The 27,976-nt window shown below is 38.8% G+C and overlaps 1 protein-coding gene across 4 annotated transcripts in view; it reads left to right on the top strand.

The window, feature by feature from the left end:
- gpat2 (glycerol-3-phosphate acyltransferase 2, mitochondrial) overlaps positions 1-27,976 on the top strand; it is a 116,141-nt gene that overhangs the window by 76,202 nt on the left and 11,963 nt on the right. The window contains exons 3-17 of one of the 4 annotated variants that reach the window (XM_040155542.1): positions 7,618-7,721; positions 11,033-11,143; positions 11,629-11,699; positions 11,809-11,919; positions 12,332-12,454; positions 14,716-14,815; positions 17,031-17,164; positions 17,451-17,550; positions 20,115-20,294; positions 21,339-21,437; positions 22,178-22,260; positions 25,373-25,503; positions 25,641-25,711; positions 25,968-26,128; positions 26,261-26,364. In XM_040155542.1, the coding sequence (XP_040011476.1) occupies positions 7,650-7,721; positions 11,033-11,143; positions 11,629-11,699; positions 11,809-11,919; positions 12,332-12,454; positions 14,716-14,815; positions 17,031-17,164; positions 17,451-17,550; positions 20,115-20,294; positions 21,339-21,437; positions 22,178-22,260; positions 25,373-25,503; positions 25,641-25,711; positions 25,968-26,128; positions 26,261-26,364 (1,651 nt within the window). In that variant the 5' untranslated portion in view covers positions 7,618-7,649. Of the gene's footprint in view, positions 1-7,617; positions 7,722-11,032; positions 11,189-11,628; positions 11,700-11,808; positions 11,920-12,331; positions 12,455-14,715; positions 14,816-17,030; positions 17,165-17,450; positions 17,551-20,114; positions 20,295-21,338; positions 21,438-22,177; positions 22,261-25,372; positions 25,504-25,640; positions 25,712-25,967; positions 26,129-26,260; positions 26,365-27,976 lie in introns of those variants that run through there. The other 3 variants (XM_040155544.1, XM_040155543.1, XM_040155545.1) reach the window with 3 other exon arrangements.

Genomic DNA, 27,976 nt, shown 5'->3' with positions numbered 1-27,976 from the left:
GCTGCTTGTCACTATTTTAATCTGGCCATACTGGGTATCACTCTGTAATACAGGACAGCAATCTTCTAGGAATCCTCTGCAATAAAATTACTCCATTGTGTAGGAAAAGTTACAGAGGACTTCAAGAAGAGAGACAGTCATTCAGTGTGCCTGCCTTGATATAATTCAGTGAATTCTTTATATAAGTGAGTTATTTTCAGCTGCTGAGGAATTTTACTTATTGCACAGTATATAGGCATACACATGAATGTCAGGCTTGCCACTGAGAGAGTCCTTCAATTGGATCAGTGTAATCGTTCTTCTTTCTTCTTTCTTCTTTCTTCTTCTTTGCTGAACACATATTGTTTGTGTCTTTGTTGCCGCAGGAGGAGGAAACCTCTGAGCCAAGATGAAAAAAATGTTTAGTGTGAATTTAATACAATAATTGTTGATGATCCAACAAGCTTATATTGTTTGTTATCAATGTAGCCTTTGGAGATGTCTGTTGTTTAACTTTGCACCAACACGCGCACAGACATATTAACATATGTTTACACCATTTATTCTTAAGTATTGCATAAAAGCTGTCAGGCCTTCCTGAATATTTTTGGTTCATGAATCAATTACCAAATAGGCCAGTTGCATAAGACATTGGGTTACATCATTGTGTTTGCAGAACACATTTTTAGGAGTCTCTCCTAATATAGCTTCTCAGCTTTGTGTTCACATATTTACACACATTTGAATGCATCTGTGTTTCATGTGCGAAGGTTTTTATGTGGCAAACGGCTTGCATGTTTGCTTGTGTTTGGAGTTTATGAGAGGCATGGCTGCAGGTATTTCACCTTTCGCCCTTACCTCAATCTGTTCCAACATGGCAGGTCAGCTCAGGAGACTTGTATCCCACAGTAGTTAATAAAAGATCATGGCTGTCACACTATTTAAAGGTAGGAGAGAGGGAGAAATACAGAAGTGTGAAGGGAATGAGGTGACGGGTGTCTGACACGGTAATAGTACTGTCCTTTTTTTTGAGATGGAAACAATTTTATCTGACAGTATCAGAGAAAAACGGCTCAGTGATTAGTGTAATTATCATCAGATGCTGTTAGTCAAAAACATGATGATCTCTCTTTTTCCAAGCCTGCTGCCCCTCCCCCATGTTTCCCTCAATCATATCTTGTTCAGTTTTTGTGCACGCTGTAATGTTGTTTTCATGAAAGAATGTCAAAAGTCAAACCAGTTCACTCTTTTATCCTCTTTGATTTTCTCAATTTCCCACACAAACATATTTAATCTTTTTATCTTTCTGTCTGAGTCTTGACTTTTGTGAATAAATGAGTGGGGTTACCCAAAGGTCTGAAAAAGATCATGTCAAACCAAATCGGAATGGTTTAAAGATAAACCATGTCATTCAACTTATATGATCAGCCTTGATAAGTAGGAACAGCACTGGCGTAACTAAAAACATTAGTGTTGTTCAGTTCAAGTATAATTCGTGCCAATGTGACAGTGGCCCATCATGAACAATACCAAGACCCTGAAACTGAAGCTTCTTTTCCTACTGACATGTCAAAATGTTGTCATTGAAAAATGCCTATTCTGATTGGAATTTTGCTCAGCTATACTCAGGTGAACTTAATCACTTGAAATAATCAAGCTGTGGGAGGATTAGTTAGTTAGTATTAGTTGTGAGCCTTTTGGTGACTTGCAGTTTGATGGTGATTTATTTTCATATCTAGATCCCATGTGCTCACCGTAGCATTTCCAGTTTAACTCCTTTCTGTGTTACTATGTTGTGTACAGATTCCTAAGTGACATGATGGCATGTCTGTCTTTAAATGGGGAAAAGTCGCTGGCCACCCGCACAAGTGTTTTCAGTTATTCTGGCTAATTAGACCTCAGGTTGACTTTGGGCGTAGCTATACTGGGATTTACATGTCACCAAACTCAGTATAATAATACTAATAATAATAGTAGATGCATTTCAAAACACGAAAGGTAAAATGCTGGTAGAGGTGCCTATTCGACAGACAAAACAGCACATCCAGCTTATGCCAATATGAATTGACGGCTCTGTGCGTCAAGCACAGAAATTATCATGTGTACCAACAGTTTACGGTAATTGGTTCAGAATTAAGTGTACTTTGATTAATAGAACACAAGAGCTTATTCGGCACCGGCAACCGGCATCTTTAAAAGCCCATGTAAAACATTAGCCGTGTAAACAACGGCTTGTAACTAATAAAAAATGGAACAAAACACAGACAAATGGGCCAACAGTGAAGTCCAGGCTTTGAGTATATATGCAACAGGGGAATTAAAATGTTTAACTAACTTGCTACCTTAGGCATCTACCACACACTGAAGCAATGTAGACAGAAAATGAATACGCTGAAACAGGATGACAAAGGCCACAACAGATAAAGCAAATCTGATCAAAAACAAGCAAGTGGTATGGTACACTAGACGCTATTCTTGGCCACAGAAAAGCATACTGTATGTTAGTAAAACAGGCACAAAGGATTCAGCAGTTTGGCATTTGGGTTTTTGGAGACCATCACCAGCAGCACCGAGAGCAGCATTTCGCTGGTGGAAGCCTCTGCAGGAGGTTAGCGGCTCATTGTATACTCAGCAACATATAAAGAAAATACTTACTTGTAATGTTATTATCATGAAACCCACGACACACAACAAATACACAGCTCCCACCACAGCATCCTCAATCTTGTTTTTGTTATTGTTATATAGTGTTGTTGTATGTCATGCAGAAGTGACATTGCTATACCAAACGCCGGCCGGTTTATGTCACTTCAGTGTTCCTATTGGCAGTTCGAATGTAAACAGAAAAAGCCCTTAAAGGTATGTAGTTCTCAGGGGAGCTCCCTAGTGGCCATTCCTTCTCATGGAGAACTGTTTTTTTTGAAAACAACTCATGACTGATGCATCCAGGGATAAAGGTATAAATTTTCCCATCCTGACAGGTGATAAATAAAAGAGAGTTGAGGAGATGTTGTTCAAACACAGTCTGTACACCGAGTAGAGGACTAATCAGGCATATTAATTGACATTAAGTGAAAACACCTGTGAGGCAAGCCATTGATGTGCAGAAGCCTTAAATGACTCACTGTACAAAAAAGTAATTTCTGTAAGAGCTTAAAGACAAGTACCTGAGGTATCACGGTGAAAAAGGCATTTCATTTTTACATTTTAACTTATGTTGCGATTCAGACATTTTTCCACTTTAACTGCACTGATATTTTTTGAGGCAATGCATTTAGAACTGGAAAATGCAGTAAATTACTAATATTATCCGTGCTATATTGTAAAATTAATACTAAAAAAATACTGTCATTCAAAAAAAGTGGTCTTTGTACACATGTAAACAGACAGGTGCGTGGGAGATTAAGTAAAGGAAACAAAATCTGCTCCAGCACACCGTCATCTCTTATGTTAAATTTTCTGAATAGCTTCATTTTGGTACAGTGAAATGAATGCCTTTTGTTAAGCATTTTGATGCCGTCACTGTCCCAAAATGTAGCTATTTAATAAATTTACCATCAATGGTGACACTGTGCTGATTTTCATTAAAAAGAGGATTTTGTGGTTCTCTAAAGAAATTTCAGGAGGATTCTTGTATTAATAGTATTGTACTGTAAGCCTGTTATCAACCATGTCCTGTTGAAATTCTAAATAAAGATAAATAGCATGAATAGTTTACCCATAAATATGGAAGGTTGTATCTAATCAGACAGCAGTAGAATTAGTCCTAGTTCTGTAACAGTCTGAAAACCTTGATTGAAAATTTGATTGATGGCTGTCAGAGTGTTTATATGAGAATTTTCTACAAGCACTTTACCATGGACATTAAAGTAAAAACAGTGTGAAGCTAAAGAGAGGAAGGAAAATAGCAGAGAGTAAAGGTAAAGAATGCCTTTTGTTCTAGGAAATCAATGCTACTCTGGCTCCATGATGCACCGCTACTGATTCACAAATTGATTGGTGTGTGTGTGTGTGTGTGTGTGTGTGTGTGTGTGTGTGTGTGTGTGTGTGTGTGTGTGTGTGTGTGTGTGTGTGTGTGTGTGTGTGTGTGTGTGTGTGTGTGTGTGTGTGTGTGTGTGTGCATGAGTGCAGAGACAGTTGAAGCATCCAGATGCATAGTTGGGTGTTTGTTTTTTTTTTTTTTACCATATTAACATTCTTTTCGCATATCCTGGTTTGCTTGTATGTAAAAGCCCTGATGTCCCTGTGACGTTATCTATCTGCCTGGTCAGCAGAATCCTTGGTTTGTTTAGCAAGGCTCAAAAGAATTTCAAAGACACACTTTTACCACTATCACCAACAATTTACCACTGGATTTTCTCATTTATCCCTTCTTTGCTAAAGTGATGCTTGGATTAAATTTTCTTTTCAGTTGGAGGCGACATGCTCTGTTAGCAGCAAACATTTTTCAGTTATTTTTTTAGTCACAGATTGGCTATATATACTTTTACACCGCATAATTTGACTAAGTGAATGGTTATTGTCAAAAAAGGTCAACCGCTAATAGAGTTGACCTGTGGTGATATAATGGACTTATGATTAAGGCAAACAGTCCCTGTTAACAATGAAACCCTTTTTGTTCCTGTCTAGGGCTTCACAGTATTAAAGTTTTTACCGATTATTTGATAACTCGTAATTTCCACGGCCATTTGGCTCATTTTGATGTTATTCATTTTATTGCAAGACCACTCTGTGTCTGCTTTCTACCAGTTAGTCTCTACTGTGATAGGGATTTTTGCTGTAGTTGTAAACTTTCTAATAACACAGCTTTATTAATTTCTGTCCTGATTTACACTCGTCTGTTTCTATATGTTTGGAAACACTAGAGGAGATGGAGATGAGCGTAATCCAATTTGTATCATACACCCCCATTACTGTCGGATACAACTTTTAAATACAGAAACTAAAATTTCATCACAGTTTCATCACAGACAGAAAAATTTCCAAACTGATCTTTCCGGGGACATTGCTGTAAATGTTTGATTGACAGGTAATTAGGCTAATTGCAGCTAGTTACAGCTGACACAGGGCGACTTGCAGATTTTTTTGAGGTCTTCAACATTACAAGGACTACCACAGAAGAGAGAGACTTATAGATTTGACTGATTTTTCACCATTATAATTTCAAGGAACTTAATCCAAGTAAGGAGAGAAAAAAAGCTCATTTATATGCAGTGTGAATTTCACCCAGGACTGCATACAAAACAAACTTGATTGGTGAACAGGTTGTCACTGCAGGAGGTGTTGCGCCAGCTCCATTGTGGGAATTTGGTGGAGCTAAGCAGCAGGTGACTTTTTCCAAATAAAATGTGAATTGGCAGTGATGCTCTATTTTTAACTTTGACATATTTACTCCAAAGTTGTTGCTAGCTAACGTGTACAGTAGCTAACATGTCCTTGAAGTCTCTTAATCAAACACAAACACCTTGATTAAAAGATTAAATAAAGACCTTGGTTAGCAATTCATGTGGTTGTTGGTTGAATTTGGTGTATGTGATGTTTAAGCCAGTCTCAGGTGTATTATACCTTATCTTCCAGCATTCAGCACAAACAAACACTTTCCATCTGGTTTCTTGTCAGTATTTTCAGTTCAATTAAGTTGTTAAAAGATCATCTGGCACAAAAATATAGCGTACAGATCTGCATTTCCTCTGTTTAGTTTACATTGGGTGCCATTGCCACGTATTGCCATAGTAATGTCAACCACCAAAAAAAACAGTTTCCTCTACCCTTAATGTGCATGTGTGTGTGGATAGGCAAACGTCTTGACTCTCCATGTCTGGGTCCTTTTCAAGTAGATGCTAAGTGTATATAAAGCCCTAATCACTGAGTGGTTTAGGGAGCAGACAGGAATGCACCAACCAACATTACTTCAACTGCTTCTCTAAAATGATCTTCAATCTAATCTGACCCAGCAGCTCGTAATGGCTTCTGATTTTTAATCCTTTCTTATAATGGGCCCAATTAGGTGTGGGATTTCACATTAGCAAAACTACAGCATTTTAATTAAAGACTATAATCGATCAATTCACTTTTGACGACAGTAAGAACTTAACAAGCATAATTATGAGCGCTTGTCAAGAGGAACCTGTGGCCCAGATTTGAATACCTGTCATGTTTCTAGGTGTCGGGGTGGGAATTATTGTGTTGCATGTTGACAGGTAAGTCTGTGTTAGGGGGAGCGTACTGTATGAAATTGTTTGTAGAGGTACACTGGTCTGGCCTTAGCATACTGCTGTCCCTAGCTGTTTCATGTGGTTTTGTATTCCCTCTGGAGTGTCTTATGTAACCCCATTAGAGCCTTTGCTGATTCTTTGGCTGTGTAATTTACAGTTTTGCACCCTTTACTCCCCGTTTGGCTGCCTTGTCTCCTCCATCAACCTGTGCACCTGCAAGGAAGAGCACTGGGAACCTCTTATCAATGTCTTCATTCCCACCGGAGTTGGAAATGAATGTTGGTACTTGAGCTAGTTGAAATGGAGCATCTCCCCATGGGGAAGGCTTAAGTTTTAATTAGCAAAGTTAATTGGGCAGAGTGAGATCAACAAAGTGGGAGACAGAGATGCAAAGGAGAAGTCTCCAGTTGAACCCAATGAGACTCCAAATCTGATGGGTGTAACCCCTGAAAGATTTATTAGAAGAGAGTTGGTGCCACAGGATAACAGCAGGCCGCATCTTCATCCTTTTGTAGTAAAAGCAAAGCTTTACATTAAACTAAAGGGAAGCTCTCTGAGGATGGTGGCTTTGGCGTAGCACTCTCTTTGGAGAGTGTGCACAGGCTCTTGATCTGTATTAAATCCTCTTTAATCTCACATGATTACTCATTTGAGTTCTGACATAGCCAACAATATCAATTAGGTAACCTATCTCAGCTAGATCGAATTACATTGTGAGCTATGTTGCCAACTGTCATTAATGGGTTTTTGAGCGGGCATGGGACCAGCATAAGTTACACAAAATTTGTTTTTCAGCTGATGGCTATGTACCCTGGTTTTAATGATTTACAGCCCACTAGTGAGTGTCTGCCCCGCTCCACCTGCGTGTTGCTGAGTACAGACACCCTGGGAGTTCCTCTAGGTCTCTATCCTCTTAATGGCAGTTCTGTCCTTGTTTTATTCCTACCTTCATACAAAAATGAGCACAAAACTTTCTAAACTAAAGTTTGGCACAAGTGCAATAAGAGGAAACAACGGTCAAACAACAAAGAAATCAGCAGCAAAAATCTATTTTCCCTTAACTTGAAAAGAATGAAGGGAAGTTTAAGAATTTGGGAGAATTTTGTGATGATGGAGGTAAAGAAGTGCTGGTTAGATGGGTGAAATTGTAGCTATGGGCACCAGGTGATAGATTGGTGAGTGCTGCCAACCCTCTCCTACAAATGACCAGAAGACAAAATGAATTTTGTAACACAGTGCAAGTGGATTTGTGTTTATTTTCTTTAGTTGGAAAGATTAAGCTTTTTCTCAAATCTTGGTTTTGTATCGTAAAGCTCCTAAAAGTGACTACCCACTCACATTGACATGTGCTCAGACAACAATCCTTCTCACCTAACATGACGCTGTATAACATTCTCTTTTCCCTCAATCTTTTCTATGGTAGGTCTCTGGGTAAAAGTCTGCAGGGAGCATACCATGGTGCATGAGAAGAATGACAGGATAAACAAAGACATGGTCCTTCCACCAATTCAACAGAACAGACCTGCAGTAAGAACACTGCCTGCATAACTCTCTCCCACTGTCATCTCCCACCTACTCCATATGCACTAATCTCAAACTCTTTGTTCTTCACAGTCACGAAAGAACATGCACAGAACCCATGTGCTTGATTCTATTTGATGTATGCCAAATCACAGAATGTGATGTATCAGTGAGTCATACTGATCCATCAGAAAATGAAGATAATTTTTAAAGGAATATTTGAATATTTTAAAGGAATAGTTTGGGAATCATGCTTATTTGTAATTAAATGAAAATATAGATTCTAGTCTCATGTCTTTGTGTCAAGAGTAGGCAGGACCCTGGAGGCAGTTAGCTTAAGGCACTTTTAGACTGTGTGCCAACAACGATATAAGTTTACTGCATGTCATATTGTTCAAGATGGGTTTAATAAAGTCTTGGTCTGAATCTGTGTCGGAACTATATGATATCATTTTTAGGAATGGCAGATAGTGCATTGAATATGTGTTGAATCTTAGCACTGCAATGTAAACAGAAGAAAGTATAAGAGAGTGGAAGACCGCCATCAGCTCATGTCATCCATCTGCCCTGCTCTTATGTTTTGAAATTGCAGCTCTGCAAGGTTTTCTACTTTGCTAGTCACACACTTTAGCTTGGCATAAACAGTGAGTGCTTTATAATCCTTAAGAGATGTCCTACTATTGCGCTTCCAATGTAAGTGATTGTGCGACTGGTGATACAACAGTTGTCCTGTAGGAAGTGTAATCATCTTTGTGTTGTTGTTTGCTCATTGTGACATTCACTGTGTGACATTTTGTTATGAAAGCATCGCTACTTTGCAGAGCTAAAACTGTCTTCCACTCTGAGCATGGTGCATGAGTCTTTATGACATTCATGTGTGGTAATCTTTGTATTCCCTGTTGAGTTTCCAGACACCATAGTTTATGAATGCAGTGCATTGTGGCAGCTGAATGGCTCTGTTGTCAGACTTTCACTTTAGTAAATGAATGCACCACCAGGAAGGGTTCACAGATCCCTCCACGATTTTAACACTAATCAAAACCCTAAAATGAAGTAACCTTAACGAAAACCAGTTCATTTCATTATGATGCATTAACTGTGTTGAGCAAGTTTCAAAGCTCTCTGAGCTGATTTTGATAGCAGACTAAAATGGACTGAAACCACTGGGCTGCTGGAAGGTAGGAAAAACATATTTAAATATTAAAGGATCATTTGCATGAATTGGGAAATAGATGTCATTTATTGGAAGTTGCAAGCACATAGGGTTTAGAAGTATGGTCCTTTAAAGACAATCCTTAAAAATTGTGAACCTATCCTTTAACCCACAGACATGAGAGTGGTGATAATCTTCTCATCTAACTATGGTCAACAAAGTGAATAAGTTTATTTCCTGAAATGTTGAACTATTCCGTTTAACACCTAGGCTGGTATGTGATTTTTAGCCTGATGATACTAAAACTTTGCCCACATACTTGTATCATTCGCTGTTTCTTCTCCTCCCTTGTTTCTTTATACCGTTCCTCTGTACTAGCATGGTCATTTAAATTATTGATAGTTTGATTCAAGCTTTGTCATTACAGTAATGTTTTGCGTTTATGTCGATAATTTCTTGGCAAGCAGTGTTTCAGCCAGCTGCTCACTTTTCTGGAATCCATCATCATCAGTCAACCAGGAAAAAGTGTCATTGATTTTAGGAGATTTATTAGCTCATTTCATCTAAACGGGGTAATCAGTCTGAATCATAGCTAACACTTACTTTCAGGCACTGTAACTGCCCACATGCACACATAGCATGATAATTAATGGGTATCGTTGCTGTTTGTCTTCATTACACAAATACATTTTAACATTTGTATTTGTACAACTGACCAGCAGTGAAGTTGCTACAAGAGACGTTAAGTCTGGTTGATTAGAACACAGTCTGTCCTGCGCTTCAGTGTATGAGCTGTTTATGCCTGATGTGCACTGACTGTTGATACTGATACTGCGTCCCATATGGGCCGTGTAATAACATTTACTGAACTGCAAGCTATTGCATGCTCCCATGGATTCAGAGTTAAACCAATCACAGCAACATAGAAATCATAACAAACTCATAATGAAATCAAGGGCAAAGAATCAAAGCATTTAAACTGGCTATTATTTTTGAATTCACCAGGGCTTTTATATTTTCCGAAGAGCTGGTGAAATCAAATGTAGCTCGCTGACAGTAAGATGGCATTTTATCGACAGTGCCATTATTTGTCAACTTGTAGTTCAAGCTGTCAACTTGACAGTACTTTTTTATGCACACAAGAGACCAGGTTACGGGGAGAAATCAGGTCACTCAGATAATCAGAGAACACATTTACATGGACTGTAGTAAGCAGGCTACTGCTAATATGTGTTTAAATACAGGTAAGTCATCAGATTTCCCCCTAGTCCTGACTTCATTTTGTAAGCATTGCTTATTTTTTTATGTGTGAGTTAGAGAACAGGCTATAAGGATGCATTGCTGTGTGTACTGATTTCTCATACGATCTGGTCCCTCCACTTTCACAATGATTGTTTGGCTGTCCCAGTCTTTGTCAGGCACATGTTTACATGTAAAAAAAAAAAATTAGAAAAACAGCTATTCATATACATGGCCAAGTAATCAGTATTCTCGAGGAAAAATCTAGCTGGGGAAATTGGATTTCTCTGATTCTGTATCCCAATTACAGAAACCAGATTTGTTGTATACATAAAGAAATCAGTTTACTGCAGCAAACAGACTTGGGTAAATGCATATAAATTCACTGGCTGTGTCATTAGTAGGTTTGTCACCTATCATGCATCACTTACTCATCATGTTCAAAATGAGAGAGTCCAATCCACATGCTTTACTATATACATTAAGTTGATACTTTAATAGGTAGTTTTATCACCTAGCTAAAAACTGATGCATTGTAATTCAACACTCATGCAATACATCTTACCATCATGACTGATATCAGTTTTTGTTGAAACTGTTTCTGAGAGGTGTTGATTCAACTGTATGGTAATTTTAGAGGCTGCAGTTTGTGCTGCTTTTGAATTGTATAGCATCATACAGAGAGGTTTTATTTAGCCTATCCTCATTGATATAATTGGGGTGCACAAAATAATAGAACATTTTCAACAACAATTCAATTAAACAGAAACAAAGAAAAGAAAAGAAAACATTATTAAATTCATCAGGGGAAGATTTATTGCAGGACTGTTGGATTAGAGTGCATTAGTTTTATCACAGTGTAATGGGTAATGTAAATGGGTTTGGTTGCAGTCCATGTGTATGTGTGTGTTTCCTTCCCTCTCAGTTGTCATGGGAATTGAAGATCAAGAAAAAGCTGACGACTGTGCCTCCCTGTCTGGGCAAATTCAGACCAGTTGTAGGCCGGTGCTGCCACCAGTGCACCCCAGAAAGCCTGGTGAGTGTGGAGTGTGACTAAATTGAGACTACTGAAATGAGAGAGGTAGGCTGTATTTTGAAACCATCCAACAAACTAAATTTCTGTTGTCTAGGGCTTTGGATTTGCTTCCAAATCCAAATCACAATGAAACAAATGATTTCACTGACTGAAAAGGTACTGACTTTACATGACACACTAAGCTTGTTTAGTGAATTTAAAGATGCTTTCATAGATGTCCACACACAGCCTCTCCGGCTGTGTGCTGCAGCGACACCTGTGTTTCTCTCAAATGCCCAAGACAAATTTCTCCTAAGGGAGACAATAAAGGCTAATCCTTATCCTAATCCTTATCCTTATCCTAATCCTAATCCCAATTCTGATGGTATCCTTGAGCTGCATATGTCTTGTATACGATGAAGTGGATTGTGTCCAACAGAGCTCATTCTGGGTTGATGTTGACACCAAGAATGTGTGTGTTTTTCTGTTTTTCTGTGATGTTTTAGCGCAAGAAGCTTGGACAAAACTCTTATTTTGGGTTCCACAACCTGCTGAGTGTCAACGAGACACAAACCAGGTAGTGCAAATATCTACAGTATTCAGACAAACAAATCCAAAATTTTTCAGTCCCAACACACCCAACCAAGCACATTTTCTTCCTCTGAATTATGTGTTTTCTCTCATAGGTATCGAGGCTGGCTGGTGCGGAGGGTATGCTGTGCACTGTTTGTGAGTGGGTGCAAGGTTTATGCGAGTCCTGTTAGCAACAGACTGGAGAGAATCTGTCAGAGCAACAGGTACCGGAGGGGAAGGAGAAGGAGGAGGAGAGTCGAGATGCCAGAAGAGAGTAAATAAATGATAGGCAGAGATACAGAAAATGAAACAGGAGAGGGAAAAAGAAAGGAAGAGATAAGAGACACAAACCAAGATACAGAAAAATAAGGCGATCATGGGGTCTGTGCAGTGTGAATGAAGAGAAATGGGATAACTTGAGACTGTCGTCACACTTTCCCTATCTCTGTCCCCGAGTCCTCAGTTTGTCTGTTTTGTTGTCTCTTCTTCGGTGTAATTGAGTTTAACCTTTATGTAACCTCTTTACTCAAGGATGTTGTTGTTGTTGTCTTACTGGAAGGCAGATGCTTCTCTGTGTGCAGAACAAAAGAGCCTTTGTTGGGTGTTAACCCTGCTGTCTGTGACCATGTGTTTCAGGGTGAAGGAGGTGCTCGCAGCAGAGCATAAAGCACCTGAGGGGCGAGATAGCCGAGGGCAGCTCAACCGCCTCTCAGCATTTCTTCCCCTCATTAAAACCTGCATCTCCCCTGGCCTCTTACGGTTTGTATGTTTGTTTATGTGGACTGGTGGGCAAAGGTCGAAGTTCAATGATAATAAAATATTTTAGTGTACTGATTTAAAGCTGAAATTTGCAACCTTTACACTTAAAAGTAACAAGAGATAAATAGAATATATCCATCATAATCAATGTGATTGAAGCAATAGAGTTGAAAACTGAAAGCTTTCCTTTAATGATATTCCCTTAATCTTCCTCAAAGTATAAACTGTATTTTGGAGATTATAAAGATACTGAAGGTTTATATTGTCTTCTTTTATGATAAATCATGTTTTTTTTTTAATATTTATATATTTATATATATATTATATATTATATTTGTTACTAGTACTACAGATAAGGCTAGTGATATTTTTCATATTGTCAACGAATCTCATGAAAACACCAAAACCAAAAATGAATTTATCCTAAAAAAAAGTATTTTCTGTTTAGCCAAAGCCTGCTGGAAGGTAGGATACCACAGCTTATGCCTCTGTGCCATAGAGCTCCATTATTGTCCAAAAACTATTAAAACACATAATTGAGCCACATTTTTGCGCTGGGTGACATATTTATGCATTACTATGAACACAGACACTCTAGTTTGAGTCAGTGTCACTTATGCTGTCCTGCTGCCGTAAATACTCACTAGAGCACCAAATCTGCAGCTTTTAGTCTTTTTTCAAAGGACGTTTATATTCTTGACCTGTTTTGAAAGATTTACCTCTTCAGAAAGAAAAAATGGACTTGGGGCTGAGAGCAACAGATAGGCTGGAGAAATTGGGAAGTTTTGAGAGACTTTGGTCTTTTCATGGGATTTGTGGAAAGGAGCAAAATTATAGAATACTCTTACGCCAACCATGTCCTTTACGTACTGTCATACCCAAATTTCAGCTGCCGTTGCTGTGGAGAAGAAGCCAGTCAAAGTGGGAATCGTAGCTTTAGAAAATTCAGATTTGTTGTGCAGTTAGGAACAAAACATTGCGCCATTGTTGCCAAATTTGTCCAAAATGGACCAAGAGTCAGAAAATAATCTGATTCTCTTGATTAATGTGTTTATCAGTTTTCTACAAAGTGTTATCTTTAGCTTCTCCTGACTGATAGCATGCGACATAATTTATTATTAGATTTTCTTTCTTACCGGAATGCTTGAGTTTTTATGTAAGCAGGCTTGTATCTTTGACTTTTTATCAAAGAACAAGATATTTTCTAACACAGTTGCTAATGTTATTACTGATGGTTAAACCGGGAGTTTCATGCTTACACAGGCCCTAACCAAGCACTCAAATTGTAAGTCACCTAGCTTTGTCTCTCCAGAAAATGAAAAGGACATTAAGATCTGGGACCTTGGAGACCCAAAATAACCCCTTTGTTTTGGCTAAAAAAACTGAACAAAAGAAACACTCAGCATTGCTTTGTAAACATGGTGCCACAGAAATGGTTCATGTACTAAACATGTAGGATTTTAGTCTGATTGCCAATGTTTTCTATGTGACTACCCACTGCTTCATGACTATCCATCAATCATTTATCATGCTCTTCAAGATGACTGACAGTTGTTCAAGCAAAAAACCTGTCCATGGGCAGTGGAGGACATGCAACACACTTCGATCACTCCTGGCGAAGAGCTGCGTGTTGTATTTCAAATTGAAATCAGGTGGTATGACTCTGTCAGGTCTCAAGAGCCTGTTCTTGTAGACAAAGAAAGTGTTGGAAATTCTGTAAATGCTTGGTGGAATGGAGGGGAAACTTCTGGCTTTTTTTTTTTTCTCATGAAACTTTTTTGGCTCTCTTGTAGTCTTGGGAATCTCTCTCCAAAATCTGCCCTGTTCTTTATTTTTTTTCTTTCGTCTCCTCTCTTTCTCTCTCCTCCCTCCCTGATTTATAGCCTCAGACTTCATGTCTATCTACAGCTGTCACCATCACATACACCCTTCTTTATCGCTTTCTCTTTTGCTTCTTCCCTATGTCATCAGTTTCTTTCTTATCCCCATCCCTCTTATCCCATTTTGTCTCACTCCCATCTGTCTCATTTACATGTTGTCACACTTAACTCCATCTTCACTTTCTTTGCTATAGCTCCCTTTTGCTCGACATCACATTATTGGCGGCTATCTTCTCTTAGCTTCACCACTATCTTTCCATTATTCTCTTGCGTACATTGTCCCCCTGTGCTCCGTATCTCCAGTCATTAATTATTTTTTTTCTCTTTTTCTTTCTTCCTTCTTTCTATACATCTCTCCACCCACTATCCTTTCCCAACTAGATTTGTGGGCTGGGTGATGCTGAAGACGTTTTCTTCTGTATTCGGCAGTATTCAAGTTAACCTCAACCATTTGTCGGCTTTGCACAGTGTATCACAAGAGGTACAAATTTCTATAAACACACACATGCATATGCAGATGCCCTAAGTTTTTTATTCAAAGATGATTAAATATGACCATAACTGCTACCCCAAAGAGTGTCTGCTCTTCCTGTGAAACAGGGAAAGTACCCTTTGTATTTGGTCATATAGTTGATACTGTGATGTTTTGGCTCCAAACACATCCTTGCTCAGGATGTGAAATTATATTGTACTTAGCCATCTAATAAGATGGTACACAGCTACAGTGCTGTTTGTACACATCTACAAAACGTTTCAAGGTAAACAAAAATGTTGGGATTACTTTTGAAAGTCTGGGGAAAAAACTTACTTGCCTTGTTATACTGAATTGTTTTTGTTAAGTTTTTTTTTTTACTCAAGACTAATAATTACATATTGACAAATAAAAACAAATAACTGAATAAGGCCTCTGTTGAATTCATGCCAATCTTAGATCTCACTGAAATACAGTCTATTAAGCAGGGATACTTCTGTAGTGGCCAAAAAAACTGTAGGGTAGTTCAACTTATTTGAAAAAAATACACCTGCAATGCTACTTTTTGCGATTGAGAATGTATGAAAACTAGTTAAGCAAGCTAGTCTTAAATGTTAGCAAATGTTGAAATAGATAGCTAAAAGTAAATGGTTGGAATAGCAAAGTATCAGATAAACAGTTGATACTTTTACTGCTAGCTAGAAGCAACAAATTAACAGTTATATCAGTTGGCATTAGCTAACAGTAATGGAGCTGGAACAGCTGCCAGCTATAGTTGACTGTGTCAGATAAATGTTTGAAAGAGGTAGCTAAAAGTAATGATTAGATGGTTTAAAAGTCCAGCTTCAGCTACTCCAAGTGGTAATAGTACAAGTGCAAACGACCAAACCAACCTGTTAGTGCCACTGTATGAAAACATTATTGCTTAACAAAATAATAAAGTTAAATAACATCCATTCTAAAACCAAATCAAATGAACACATTTGGAACACTTAGTAGTGTCAAAGAAGGGGTATTTGTGTTTATCTGACAAGGCTGTGGGAGTACGTCTGAGAGAAAAGGCTTGGAACCACAGAATTAAGGCAAATTCACCAGGAAATTATTCTACTGATGATTGGGGTTTTCAATGGTTATTTAACTGGTTGTCAGTGCATATTCAGGGTTTCTCTGAATAGTGTCCTTTCTTCCAGATAATTTTTTAATTTGTCCAAATGCATTTTTGAAAACTGGAAATAGACAGTTTACAAAATGGGCAGAGTTCTTAATTTATCCAGTGTGTCTCAGTTTACCCTCAGATGTGTAGTCTGTCTATATTTGCGCTTTGTAATCTCACATTTATTGCACACATAAATCAGAAAACCTATGGATTTTTGCTTCATTGTCCAATGCTTGTGGCACTCTTAGCATGAATTCATCTATCTCACTTAAAACTTATTTACTTTGTACTTATACATATGAAATAAAGGGTAAAAACTTTCAGATTCATATCAGGTCATTGTAACTGATAAATCAGTAATTGAGAGTCTTTCAGTAAGATTTTGTTGACACGTTTCCCAGATGGATAAGTTACTATAAAGTAAAAGATGATAAACCAAAAGAACAAAAGCAATAAACGTGTTTTCAGTAGTGGCTTTAAAAAATCCTAACAATTCTCTGGCTATTTACACAGTTTTCATATTGCAGTTCTTTTATTGTGAACCTTATTACCTTTTTTTTTTTTTAATTTTTAATTTTTATTTTACTGTAGTGACACTATCATATCCACGAAAGTGCAATCATGTTAAATCTCTCTGCTTTGACTTCACTCGATATATAATTGAGTTTGCAGTAGTAGCTCTTCATTTCCATGTCTGTAATGAAAAAAGATTAAATGCTACTCAGGTAAAAGGCCACATACAGAATAATAGACAGAATATTACAGCTGTTGTTGACCTTGGGGGGAAAAAAAACACTGATGCTATGCTTCTACAGTACAGTCACAGTCACTTACTCCACACACCTGTACTTAATCTCTGCCTGTGTCTTTCTAACTATTTGAGGGGAAAAAATACTAGGATTGTCCAATTTTGCCTTTGGGGCTTGATTATGATATCTATTAAATATAAGGCCACAGAAACACACCTAATCCGTGCACCACCTCTGCACAGTGCACTATTGTTTGCAACAATGAACGACAATGTGAACAATCTTGTTCGCCTAAAGCTGCTTCTGTTCTGTAATTCAGGGATCTCTGCTGATATATGTGTATGTGCGTCAGAGTGTCATGGACTGTGCTCTCATCCCTCTGGTGCTCTTCTGTCACAACCTGAGAGTCCCGTACACTGTTTGTCCTCTCCAGGTTTCCAGCTCCTCCCTAAGGTATTGACATATACACGCAAAGCCACGTATAAGCTGCCAGGCAAATGACACTGAGATAACAAGTAAACATAGAGTACCTTCCCCCACGAATAATGCAGACACCCTTTTTTTTTTTTTTTTTTTTTGCCAGGAATGAGATGCTGAATTTATCAGTTATATTCACAGCACCCTATTTACACTATAAGCCAGTCAGTTTCATTTTAAACACAGTGCAAAGATGCATCATCACCCCAAGCTTCTAAATTAAACTAGTGGTGTCTGACAGTACCCTCTATTTATCCTATAGATCAATCCTGCAGAAGGTAGGTGTGCTTCTCCTACCAACTTCTGCAATGAATGAGCACGAAGCTGAGATGGACAGTCTGTACTCACCTGTCATGACCGCTGTAAGTCTCACATGTTTTGACACCCTTATTAGAACTCTGTTAGTGATTGGACGCTCTACCTGATCATACAGATCATTTCCAGAAACTATATATTTTGATTTGCGATGTATTTACTTAATTTCCACTTTCCCTAAAACATTTGGTGGTGATAAATCATCTCTACAAATTATAATACATTCTAATAACAACCTGGATTATTGAATAATGAATTTACAAACTAAATTTTGACGCAAATAATCAAGAAATTAAAAAACACATTGCTTCCAGGAGAAATGTTTCATGTGCATTCGGTGTCTGAGCAGTAAAGTTAATTTACACACTGTGGTCCAACTGATCTGTACACAGTATGAATACAGAAAGCTTTTAGTAAATGTGCTGTTTTCACAAACATATTATTAAACTGTCCTGTCATGTTTATGGGGACACATTCAGAAGCTGCTGCTGGTAATTTCTTTTTATGTGGACAGTTCATATGTGGGAATTTCCAAACTATTAAAAGTTGCCATAGAGCTGTTAAAGCTGAATGACAGCTGATCCAGCTGTGCGGCCATCATCAGAAAGAGATGTCACTTTCGATAACGGTTCAGAGGAAAAGACATCTCATGGCTCCTTGATTCGTCTCTCCTCACAGATTTTCCTTGCATCCCTCTGTGCGTCTTTAGTGGGAGGGATTAAGATGCAAGGTAAAAACATTGAGGGAAACGTGGATGAAATTAAGGGAATTGGCATATACCCTATGAATATCTCAACCAAATGTCATAGTAATCCATCCAATAGATACTGAGATATTTCAGTCTCAACCAAATTGGTGGACCAAGTGACAGACCAACAATGCAATCCCTCAAGACAGTCCACTAGCATGACTAAAAATCTAAAAATGTATTTATTGATATTTCTTAGATATCAGTTGTCAATTGAAAATGCACTTAGAGAAGCTGCATAAAGCTAATTTAGCCATTACCCTTTATCAGAACTTGTGTTTAGCGATGTCCACCTCTGCCCACCAAGAGTCAATCAAAGGCGCAGATTCTGTTTCAAATTTGTAGTCTCCAGCCCCAATGAGAATGAACTAAAATTACGTTACTTAACTATAATAACTTCTGTGATTTTGCAAAGCTCCTTGAGCCACAGAAGGCTTTCAACAGCTTTTTTCACATATGCAAATGTCCCCTTCAACAGTCAAAAGTTAATTCAGGTTTCATGTAGCCTTTTCTCAGAGTCACCAACCATAAAAACATCCTCTTGGTACAAATTATTCCTGCCTGACTGTTGGAGCGGCCCCTCATTAGCTGTGTATATGAAACCAAAAACAATCTGTTCACACTGGGCCATGAATCAGAAAACCTAACGCTAATGCATTTTGCTTAAAAAAAAAATCTTCATAGACAGCAGGTAATTATATAAAATTGCAGGGTAAGCAAAAGATACCTGTCCTTGCAATTTGCCTGTTAAGTGTATGTGCATTTGGTTCAATTCATTCTCCCTTACATACACTCACTTTTCATTGCACTCCATGGTGGACTGCTATCACAGTCAGCACCTCAATCAGGATACAACCTGTCTTTTCCCCGTCTCCCTCATTCCCCAGCCCTATCCCACTCTCTATTCATTCTCAAAATTACCAAGGGGCTTAAGTTTTGCTACAGAGATTGCAGCCTCTGACTTGGCTAGCGTGACAAAGCAATGAGGAGAGGGCAGAGAAATGAAAATCATGGTGGTTACTTTGAATGTGCAAGCTGGCCGGCCTGAACAGATTGTTTCAATTTTATGAGAAGGTAGTTTGTGTTTTTTCCCCTTATTTTGGAGATTTTCATGGTCTATATTAATGGTTCCCTCTTCACAGTTTCCTCAAATACTTTCTTTGAGCCCTTTGTCTAAGTGCCTCTATTTACTTGATTTTTATCAATGATCAGTGCCTGTTCATCATTAATATCTTCCTGTCTTTGTATCTAGCAAGTGCTTTGTATCAGTTTTCCTGAAGACTTATTTCATGTGGAGGAGTTACTGGCTTTATTAAGATCAATATTGTGCTATACAGCTCAATAAAATGGCTCAGTCTGACATTAATCTACAAGACTACAGCCACAGTGGAACATAAACAGGTTGTTTATGAGTGACGCAGTTAGTAATTTTTTTTTCATTGACCATTTATATGAGAAAGTATATTGGCTGTGTGTGAGAAAGCAGGCTTGTTTATTGGTTGTATTTCAATGTCAATAGACCTTTATTGTTTATTGAGCGTAGGCCTGTTTAGCTGCTGTTCAGTGGTAATTTAATTTTTCTTGTCTGTAAGGGGGAAACAGTGCTTGGGGCAAGGGAAGTATCTCTGAATGTCATGAAGTGTCCCCCCACTGTCCCTTTTTATTTCTGCTCTTTATCCTGCCTGCTTCCTGCATTTTGACTTCTCCCTCAGCTGCAATCCGCGCTCTGTTTTCTGTATTGCTTATGTATACTTAAAATACATGGCAGGCATTTTATGTTAATTTCTCCCCTACTGCCAGGACTCTTCAGATGTTTGTCTCTGCCATCTTTTCTCTCCCCTTTTCTCTTTCCTTTCTCCTCAGCTGGTACGTGAGCTGCTCCATGAGGGCCAGGCCATAAGTGTTGGTGTGTCAGCAGAGTCTGGCCGAGGTGGCCAGTGGCTGGCTCACATCAGACAGCTCATCAAAGAGGGATCTGTCCCTGATGTCAGCCTGGTCCCTGTGGGCATCTCCTACGACTGCGTGCCCAAAACCAACATACAGGTGGGTGCCTATAAACACACTCACAAGCAAGAACACTTAAGAAGAGCTACCTGTAACTGTAATGTTCTCAGGAGCAAGTCAACAAGTTTGGTTTAGAACAGGGTTTTTCAAACTGTGAGATGCTCCTCGCTGGAAGAGGAAGAGATGTGAGGCAAAGGTACTGTGGGAGGTGTAAAGGACATGTGCATGCCGGTGTTCTAAAAACAACAGAACGTCAGTTACCGTAATTTGGCACAATGATTTGGCCACTCACCATCAAGGTCAACAGTTGGAGCTGCAGGAGTAGCTGTGAAACAAAGCTCAGGGAGGAAATTAAGGTACTTTAAAACCCTTACTGCCCAATTGTTGGAATTTGCATCAAAACTTGGACTCCCTCTCAGAGTCATGACTCAGTCAAATCTGAATCCACAGACATCCAAAAACAAGGCTGAAGTTGCAGCCCACAGCATAAGTCACTGAATCCATAGCAACCTTATACTTCCTGTTTACCCTCCCCCAAAAAATTATCGGAACTGTAGTTTCATGGTCTTTCATGGTATTTTTTTGTTGTTGACATAACTAAAGCTCAGAATATTAGGGTCGGGTAATCGGGCGTCACAACTTTACTTTCTAATTTCTCGTTGGCCAGTGTTGGTTGATTAGTTGAGGTTTACATTTCATTTTTTTCAAGGTGATGGCTATTAGTCTCCATTTGTATTGCCCTCTATTATCTGCACTTACGATACTGGAGAGTGGATGTTACTTTCGGTTAATTGCCATAATAAGGTCCTTGCCTCATCATTTTGTTCTGTCACTCAAATCCAGCGCACACACAGTGCTGTACACAGTTCACAGTACACAGTTCTTGTGCCCTTACACACAGACTCTGAGACTTGCTATTTATCTTAGTGCTTAACATAGATCATGCTCATTAGTGTTATTGCTGTTGGAATGTCGCTCCTAGGGGCAACAACCTCATTATGATATAATCACAAACTCCACTGTATGTAGCACTTTTATGAATTTGTGTATGTGTGTGTATGTGTGTGTTATATATTCTTGCAGGTTGGCCTAAGCACTGTGTTGCAGTGGCTGTGCTCTCTTCTCTGGAAGAGACCAGGAGGAAGTGTTAGGATCCATCTCGCACAGCCCTTTTCTCTCAAGGTGCTCATCAGGGCAGAGCATTTCATCAAACACTTGCTTGTCATTTGCAGTAGTGGTTCCCAGTTTTGTTTTTTGTTTTTTTGTTTTTTTTTTTGTCTCGTGACCCTTTAAACCCTTTATTATGTCTACCTGTGACACCTCACGACAGGTCAAAGGTGTTAGTTTGAAGATGAATTGTGAGCAGTTCAACCAAAAAGTATTTTTTCCTTCCCAGATTGTATGATTTGACTGATTTTAGAGACCTTAAGAGTTAAAAGTATCCAGTTTTTCACAAGAAAGAAAGCAAAAATTAGAGGAAAATAATATTTTTTCTTCTTTAAACTTTATCCTCACTCAGAAGTTATTTTTGGCCATCAAAATAAAATGATACTTACTTGAATTTAGGCATATTATATTAAGCATATAAAAATGTCTAAATATATGCAATAGAAATGAACACACCAAAAACACAAACCTTCTAAATGACTTTAAAGTTGAATCAGCAGTTCTCTAAAGCAGTTTCAGCAAAATGGCAACTGAGTGTAGCTGAATGTTTACATATGGCAGTAATAATAGAGGAATGAACTGCAGCAAAAGTAGATGAAATTAAATGTTTTAACACAAACTATGTCAAATTTGACAATGTGAATTTACTTAACCAGAATATCAATGTTGAATGATTCAGAGATACTACTTTGCCGCTCTTTGAGAGTGCAGGTGTGCATACATTATTCTTTTCGTGTGCGTGTCTGTGTGTGTAGGAGATGTGCGAGTCAGGGAGGTGCAGAGTAGATGAACTGCTCCCTCTACAGGACCTGTTGCTGCCTGTTATCCTCAGAAACAGGTAATCAAACCACCTGTGTGCGTACCTGTATGCATGAGCGAGTGTTGATACTGTATGTGAACAAACCACAATGGGATTAAGATTTGGATTGTGTTTTATCCAACATCTGTGAAATTGAAAAGTTACTTTCTCTTAAACTTTGTGATAAACTTTCCTCTAAACCTTAAATCTGGCACAGATACGATGCAAGCTCTGATGAGAGTTTTCATCCTCTTAGACTCGGTCCAATTACCATCAACATTACACAGTCTGCCAGTGAAAGAGATAACAGAGAGAAAATAACATCCTTGCTCAATCTCTGCTTGGCTTCTGACGAGCAAAATGGCTTCTCCCTTAAAATGTTTAATTCTTCTGAGAGAGTGGGACGCAGCCCCAAAAACAGTCTGAGTGAAAGAGATGGGAAATGATAGCTGAAAAGAGGTAGAGAGGGATAGTTACATTATCAGCATCAGAACCATTTTAGTTCCTTTAGCATGTCTACATCATTAACGTGCTCTGGTACTTAACACTGTCTCTCTGCCATGCTCACTCATTCTATTTGTCCCCAGCTGCTGAGGTTTCAGCATTTTAAGTCTCTTTTTTGTGCCCATATATTAAAAATACAGGGAATATGTTGGGTTTCCATAATGAAAATTAAAAGTCCTCACATACAAACACTCATTTTACAGAAGTGAATACACTCATAGATTATTTATTTGGTTGAGATGAACAGTCACTTTCTTTAGGACTTGTGTATTAACAGAGCCAGATTTGACACGTTCTCTGATACACTACTGTATACTCACCAAGCACATTGTTATGAAAATCTGTACACCAGCTCATTAATGCAATTATCCAATCAGCCAATCATGTGGCAGCAGTGCAATGCATAAAATCATGCAGATACGGGTCAGGAGCTTCAGTTAATGTTTAAAATATCAGAATGGGGAAAAATGTGATCTCGTTGACTTTGACCCTGACATCTTGGTGCCAGACAGGCTAGTTTGAGTAATTCTAAAACTACTGCTCTCTGGGGATTTTCATGCCCAATAGTGTCTAGAATAGAACAAAAAACATCCAGTGAGCAGCAGTTGTGCGGACAGAAACACTTTGTTGATGGGAGAGGTCAGAAGAGGATGCCAGGATTGGTTGGAGCTGACAGAAAGGCTACGTTAAATCAGATAACCACTCTTTACAACTGTGGTGAGCAGAAAAGCATCTCAGAATGCACAATACGTTGAACCTTGAAGTGGAGGGGCTACAACAGCAGAAGACCACGTCAACAGGCTCACCAAAACTGGACAGTTGTAGATTATAAAAACATAGCCTGGTCTGATGAATCTGGATTTCTGCTGGGGCACGCAGATGGAAGGGTCATATTTTGTATCAACAGCATGAATCCACGGCATGAATCCTGTATCAACAGTCAGGCAATTTAGTACCAATCATTCATCATTTTTAATGTCACAGCATATCGAAATATTGTTGCTAGCCATGTGATTCCCTTTATGGTCACAATTGATCTTCATCTAATGGCTAATTCCAGTGTAATGAGGCACCATGTCACAAAGCAAAATCCATCTCAAACTGGACATTTCAATGATTTCAGTGAACTTCAGTGGCCTCCCCAGTCACCAGATCTGAATCCAATAGAACACCTCTGAGATATGGTAGAAACGGATATTGGCAGCATGAATTTGCAGCTCACAAATCTGCAAAAACGATGTGATGCCATCATGTCAACATGGACCAGAATCTCAGAGGAATGTTACCAACATCTTGTGGAATCCACGCCATGAAGAATTGAGGCTGTTTGAGAGCAAAAGGAGGCCCTACCCAGTATTAGTATGGTCTTTATAATGAAGACTTGGTGAATGTATGTCTCTCGCTTGCACAGCTAAAAAGAATAAATAATACTGATATCACTCCAGCATAGCCATAAAATGTATCGCACACACCTCAATTTTTGAGTTGCATAGCTGCGATTTAATACGCTTACGTGCACCTAAAGTGACTGAATCTAGGGAGGTGTTTAACCCACGTGGACTCACGTTCCTTTTATTTTTATGTGGTGTTAAGTCATCCACTGGACTCTATTAATGATTGTAAAGAGTCTTCTTGAAATTCAGCTATTTTTTTCATACTTGGTCACAAATATTGTAATAAAAGTGAATAGATCATTACTGAAAAAAGCCATGTTATATAATTAAATGAAACCATTCAATTCGTTTCAGCTGGAACAAATAATACTTATACTGGGATTCACATGATTTCTTATCCAACCCTCTTGACAATTAATGCAATTTACTGCATCACATTCTAATGGCATAAGGCCAAAAGTATCTTTTCTTTAAGTTCACCGACTGTTATTCTTTTTTAATCTTGCAATCCTTAAGATTTTACTCCTGACTGATTTGGTGACAACTGTCGTTACCATGGTAACAGAACATGTGGTTTAATACTACAGCAAACACTCCCTGGAAGGCTACTTGACAGAAATACATGGAAGAGCAACTGGTGTATCTGTTTACAGTGCAACAAAACAAACTTTATTTTATAAAAACGTTCTTTTTTGCTGCACACAGCTTGAGTAGTTTTCCACACAGCAGCTGGGCATTGTTATTTTGCAACTCTTCATCTGGCAACTCCATGTTGTTCCATTACTCCCTGCAATATTTAAAACTAATACCCTGTCGAAAAAATGCTGAAAATGATCATTATCTTGGTATGTAGTCACAGTCTTGATACACATTCACAGTTAGCACTAACTGCAGTGATGAATCCATTCGTTTTTCATATGGCTGCTTCACAATAATAATTACCCCTTGTTTTTCCATTTGAACGCTTTTAATGTGATACAGCTCTGACATGGTGTAAGGAGAGTGAAAAGTGATTGTTGAGGCTGTTATCACTGACATAAAATTGCACTGGATTACATAGCGGACTCCACCACTAACAATTAAAACAACTCCAGTATATAGAGAAGCAATCAATGAATGTAAATACATTAAATGGCTATCAGAGAAAAACTTAAGACCATAAATAGTGGGGTTTAATTTCATGAAGATCTTATAGTATAAATCAATTGAGATGACCTAAAATAAAATTACTGTATAAATTACTTTCTCCCAAGAACTGACAGTGTGTTTGGACGGAGGAGGATGTCGTGGCTCCTGCCTTATTCTCATTATGCATCTGAACTTAAAGAGGCGACTCATCCAGAGAGAGACCTCAGCATCGCCATCATCCTCCACCTCATCTTTTGTAGGTCCAGGATTACGTACCCCTGCTGAATCGTAAATGAATTTTTATAAGCTGTCGTTTTAACAGTATGCAAATTGTGCTGCATTATCTGCGTGCGTGCGTGCGTGCGTGCGTGCGTGCGTGCTCTTTCTTTCTAGCTGCAACTTCCTGCATGGCTGTGATGTCCACCAGTCTGGTGTCCGGTCTTTTGCTGTACAAGCACCGCAAGGTACAGGCATCATTCCTGTGCTTTTCGCTGAGCAATTTTCCCCACGGTGCTGTCAGTGTTAAAATCCACCCCTGCCCCTCTACAGATCCATCAGTACTCCAAGAAGCTCATAAACAGAATTGGTTTTCATTCGAGTTTATTAGAGTGTGACAGTGATTTTCTGAGTCATACCCACCAGTCTTTAACTAATGTCACCAGATGGTCAATGCTCACGTCTGATTTTGGAGCTAAACTTCTCCATCCTTCTCCTCCGCAGGGAGTGAGTGCATCTGTCCTGTGTCGTAATGTGGCTTGGCTCACGGAGGAACTCTTGTTCAGGAACAAAGACGTCGGCTTTGGAGGAACTTTAGCGGAGGTTTTACACTATTCCCTCTCTCTGCTTGCCCCTCACCTCATCATCGCTGCAGTGCCGTCTGGGTTGGTTTTCTAGGTGTTAAAAAAGAAAAACACCGATAAGCTCTAAACAGCAAAACTGTGTTACTTATCAAAAATCCAATTTCCCTTCAGTGAAACCTCTGTTTCTATTAATGTAATTTCTTCTTCTTCTAGGAAAGATCCTTTTATTGTGCCCCGTCCTTCTCTTGCGGCCACACTTCACCTCGCCCACCAGGCCCAGATTGTCACACACACCTTTATATTGGAAGCTGTTGGTGGTGAGTGACTTTGAATGCATGTATTTTGTGTAGCTGACAAAACGTTCTCATAACATTTAAGTCTAAATATCATTTTGAGACCCTCTGTTCTCCAGGCACCTTATTTTTTGTGGGAGTCCTTGGCAGTGGCTCAGACTGTTGGCATGTCAGTAGGGAAAATAAGTTTGATACATGCCATTTTAAAGTATTACAACATATTTTTCTGTTTGAGGAATACCAAGCTTGGGCCAGTGTCAGGGTGCTGTACATGCAACAGGAGATTTTTTCCCACTTTTAAAAAGAAGCAAGAGATGTGAGGACAGGCCATCAGTGGCACTGACATTCTTAAGCTGGTTTGAACTGTTTCTTCTGTCACTTCTGGTTTGTGCTTTTCTTCTAAATTTCCAGATGTGTCACTATATGTGCTGTGTGGAGAATGACGCCAAAACCCTCATAAATGAAGTGCTGCATCTGTAACAATTGAGTCATTCATGGTAATCTGGCAGAAGAATGATATGAGGAGACCATACTTCGACTAGGGGTCTTAGATACCCCAAACCAGGCCTTCTCCATGTTACAGTCCAATTTTGGTGACTTGCAGACCTGTTTTATTAATTGTGCAAAAGCTTGTTCAGAACTCCAAAAAGATAAAATGCATGCATTTTATGGAAGCATAAACCTTTGAAGTTCCTACTCTGATCCATACTGTCAATTGAAATCTACACAGAGGAACAGAGCCTCCTTTACTAACAGAAAACCAATCATACAATCCATATACTATCAATACACTGGATTACGATGATATCCTGTGTGCTCTGGCTCCTAATAAACAATTGGACACCATTTACCTCAATGCCATTCAATTCAACAGCTAATTACACAGGTAAAGTAAAAGACATTGCACATGCTGTGTAACTTAAGCTTACATTATGTTGAGTTGTCACTGGCATCATCTCATAAGCACAAAAATTCAGCAGCTCTAGCATATAGCATCTTAATATCTACATATCGTTGATGTCAAGTAATTGTAAGATGTGCAAAAGTGTCAGATTTGTGTGGACTCTTATACAACTATTCCTATACACACACATACAGACCTGTAAATTTGTTTTAAGTGCATTTATCTTGTTTGTTTGATTCTATGATAAAAGAGCACATTAATTGAATTCTTTTTCTTCTACCAACATGTGGAATGCTAGCTCAGTATCCCTAGAAATGTCCTTATTGGACGATACTGCACCTCACAGTTCACATCAATTGCCAACACTGAGTGCCAGTATTCAGTGCTAATGCGGGAAGATGCAACCAGGGTGTGGATGGACATATAGTGTGTCAGATTTTCCTTCAAAAGACCAGAGTTAGCTTTCCATCATAGACCTGAAATTGATGTTTGTGTGTTTTACTATTCCTAGCCATGATTTTTCCATAACTTTAAACCAATTGTCACTATTTCCTAATCATAGTTCATTTTCCATAACCACAATCTTTCCTTAACCGTAACCACACCGTAGCTGCCATGCAGATATTGCAGAAAGCGAGAATTTTGAAAACATTGGCACTGAACATAACACAGGCTTCAGCAGAATCCCCCGATTTTGGCGTTCCAGACTGGCGGTAGGTTCGGGAACACATC

Source organism: Xiphias gladius, chromosome 19 (genome assembly GCF_016859285.1).
Source record: "Xiphias gladius isolate SHS-SW01 ecotype Sanya breed wild chromosome 19, ASM1685928v1, whole genome shotgun sequence".
In the NCBI taxonomy this organism is placed as follows: domain Eukaryota; kingdom Metazoa; phylum Chordata; class Actinopteri; order Istiophoriformes; family Xiphiidae; genus Xiphias; species Xiphias gladius.
Note: the sequence above shows the minus strand (reverse complement) of the source record. Positions and strands in the feature narration are given on the sequence as shown.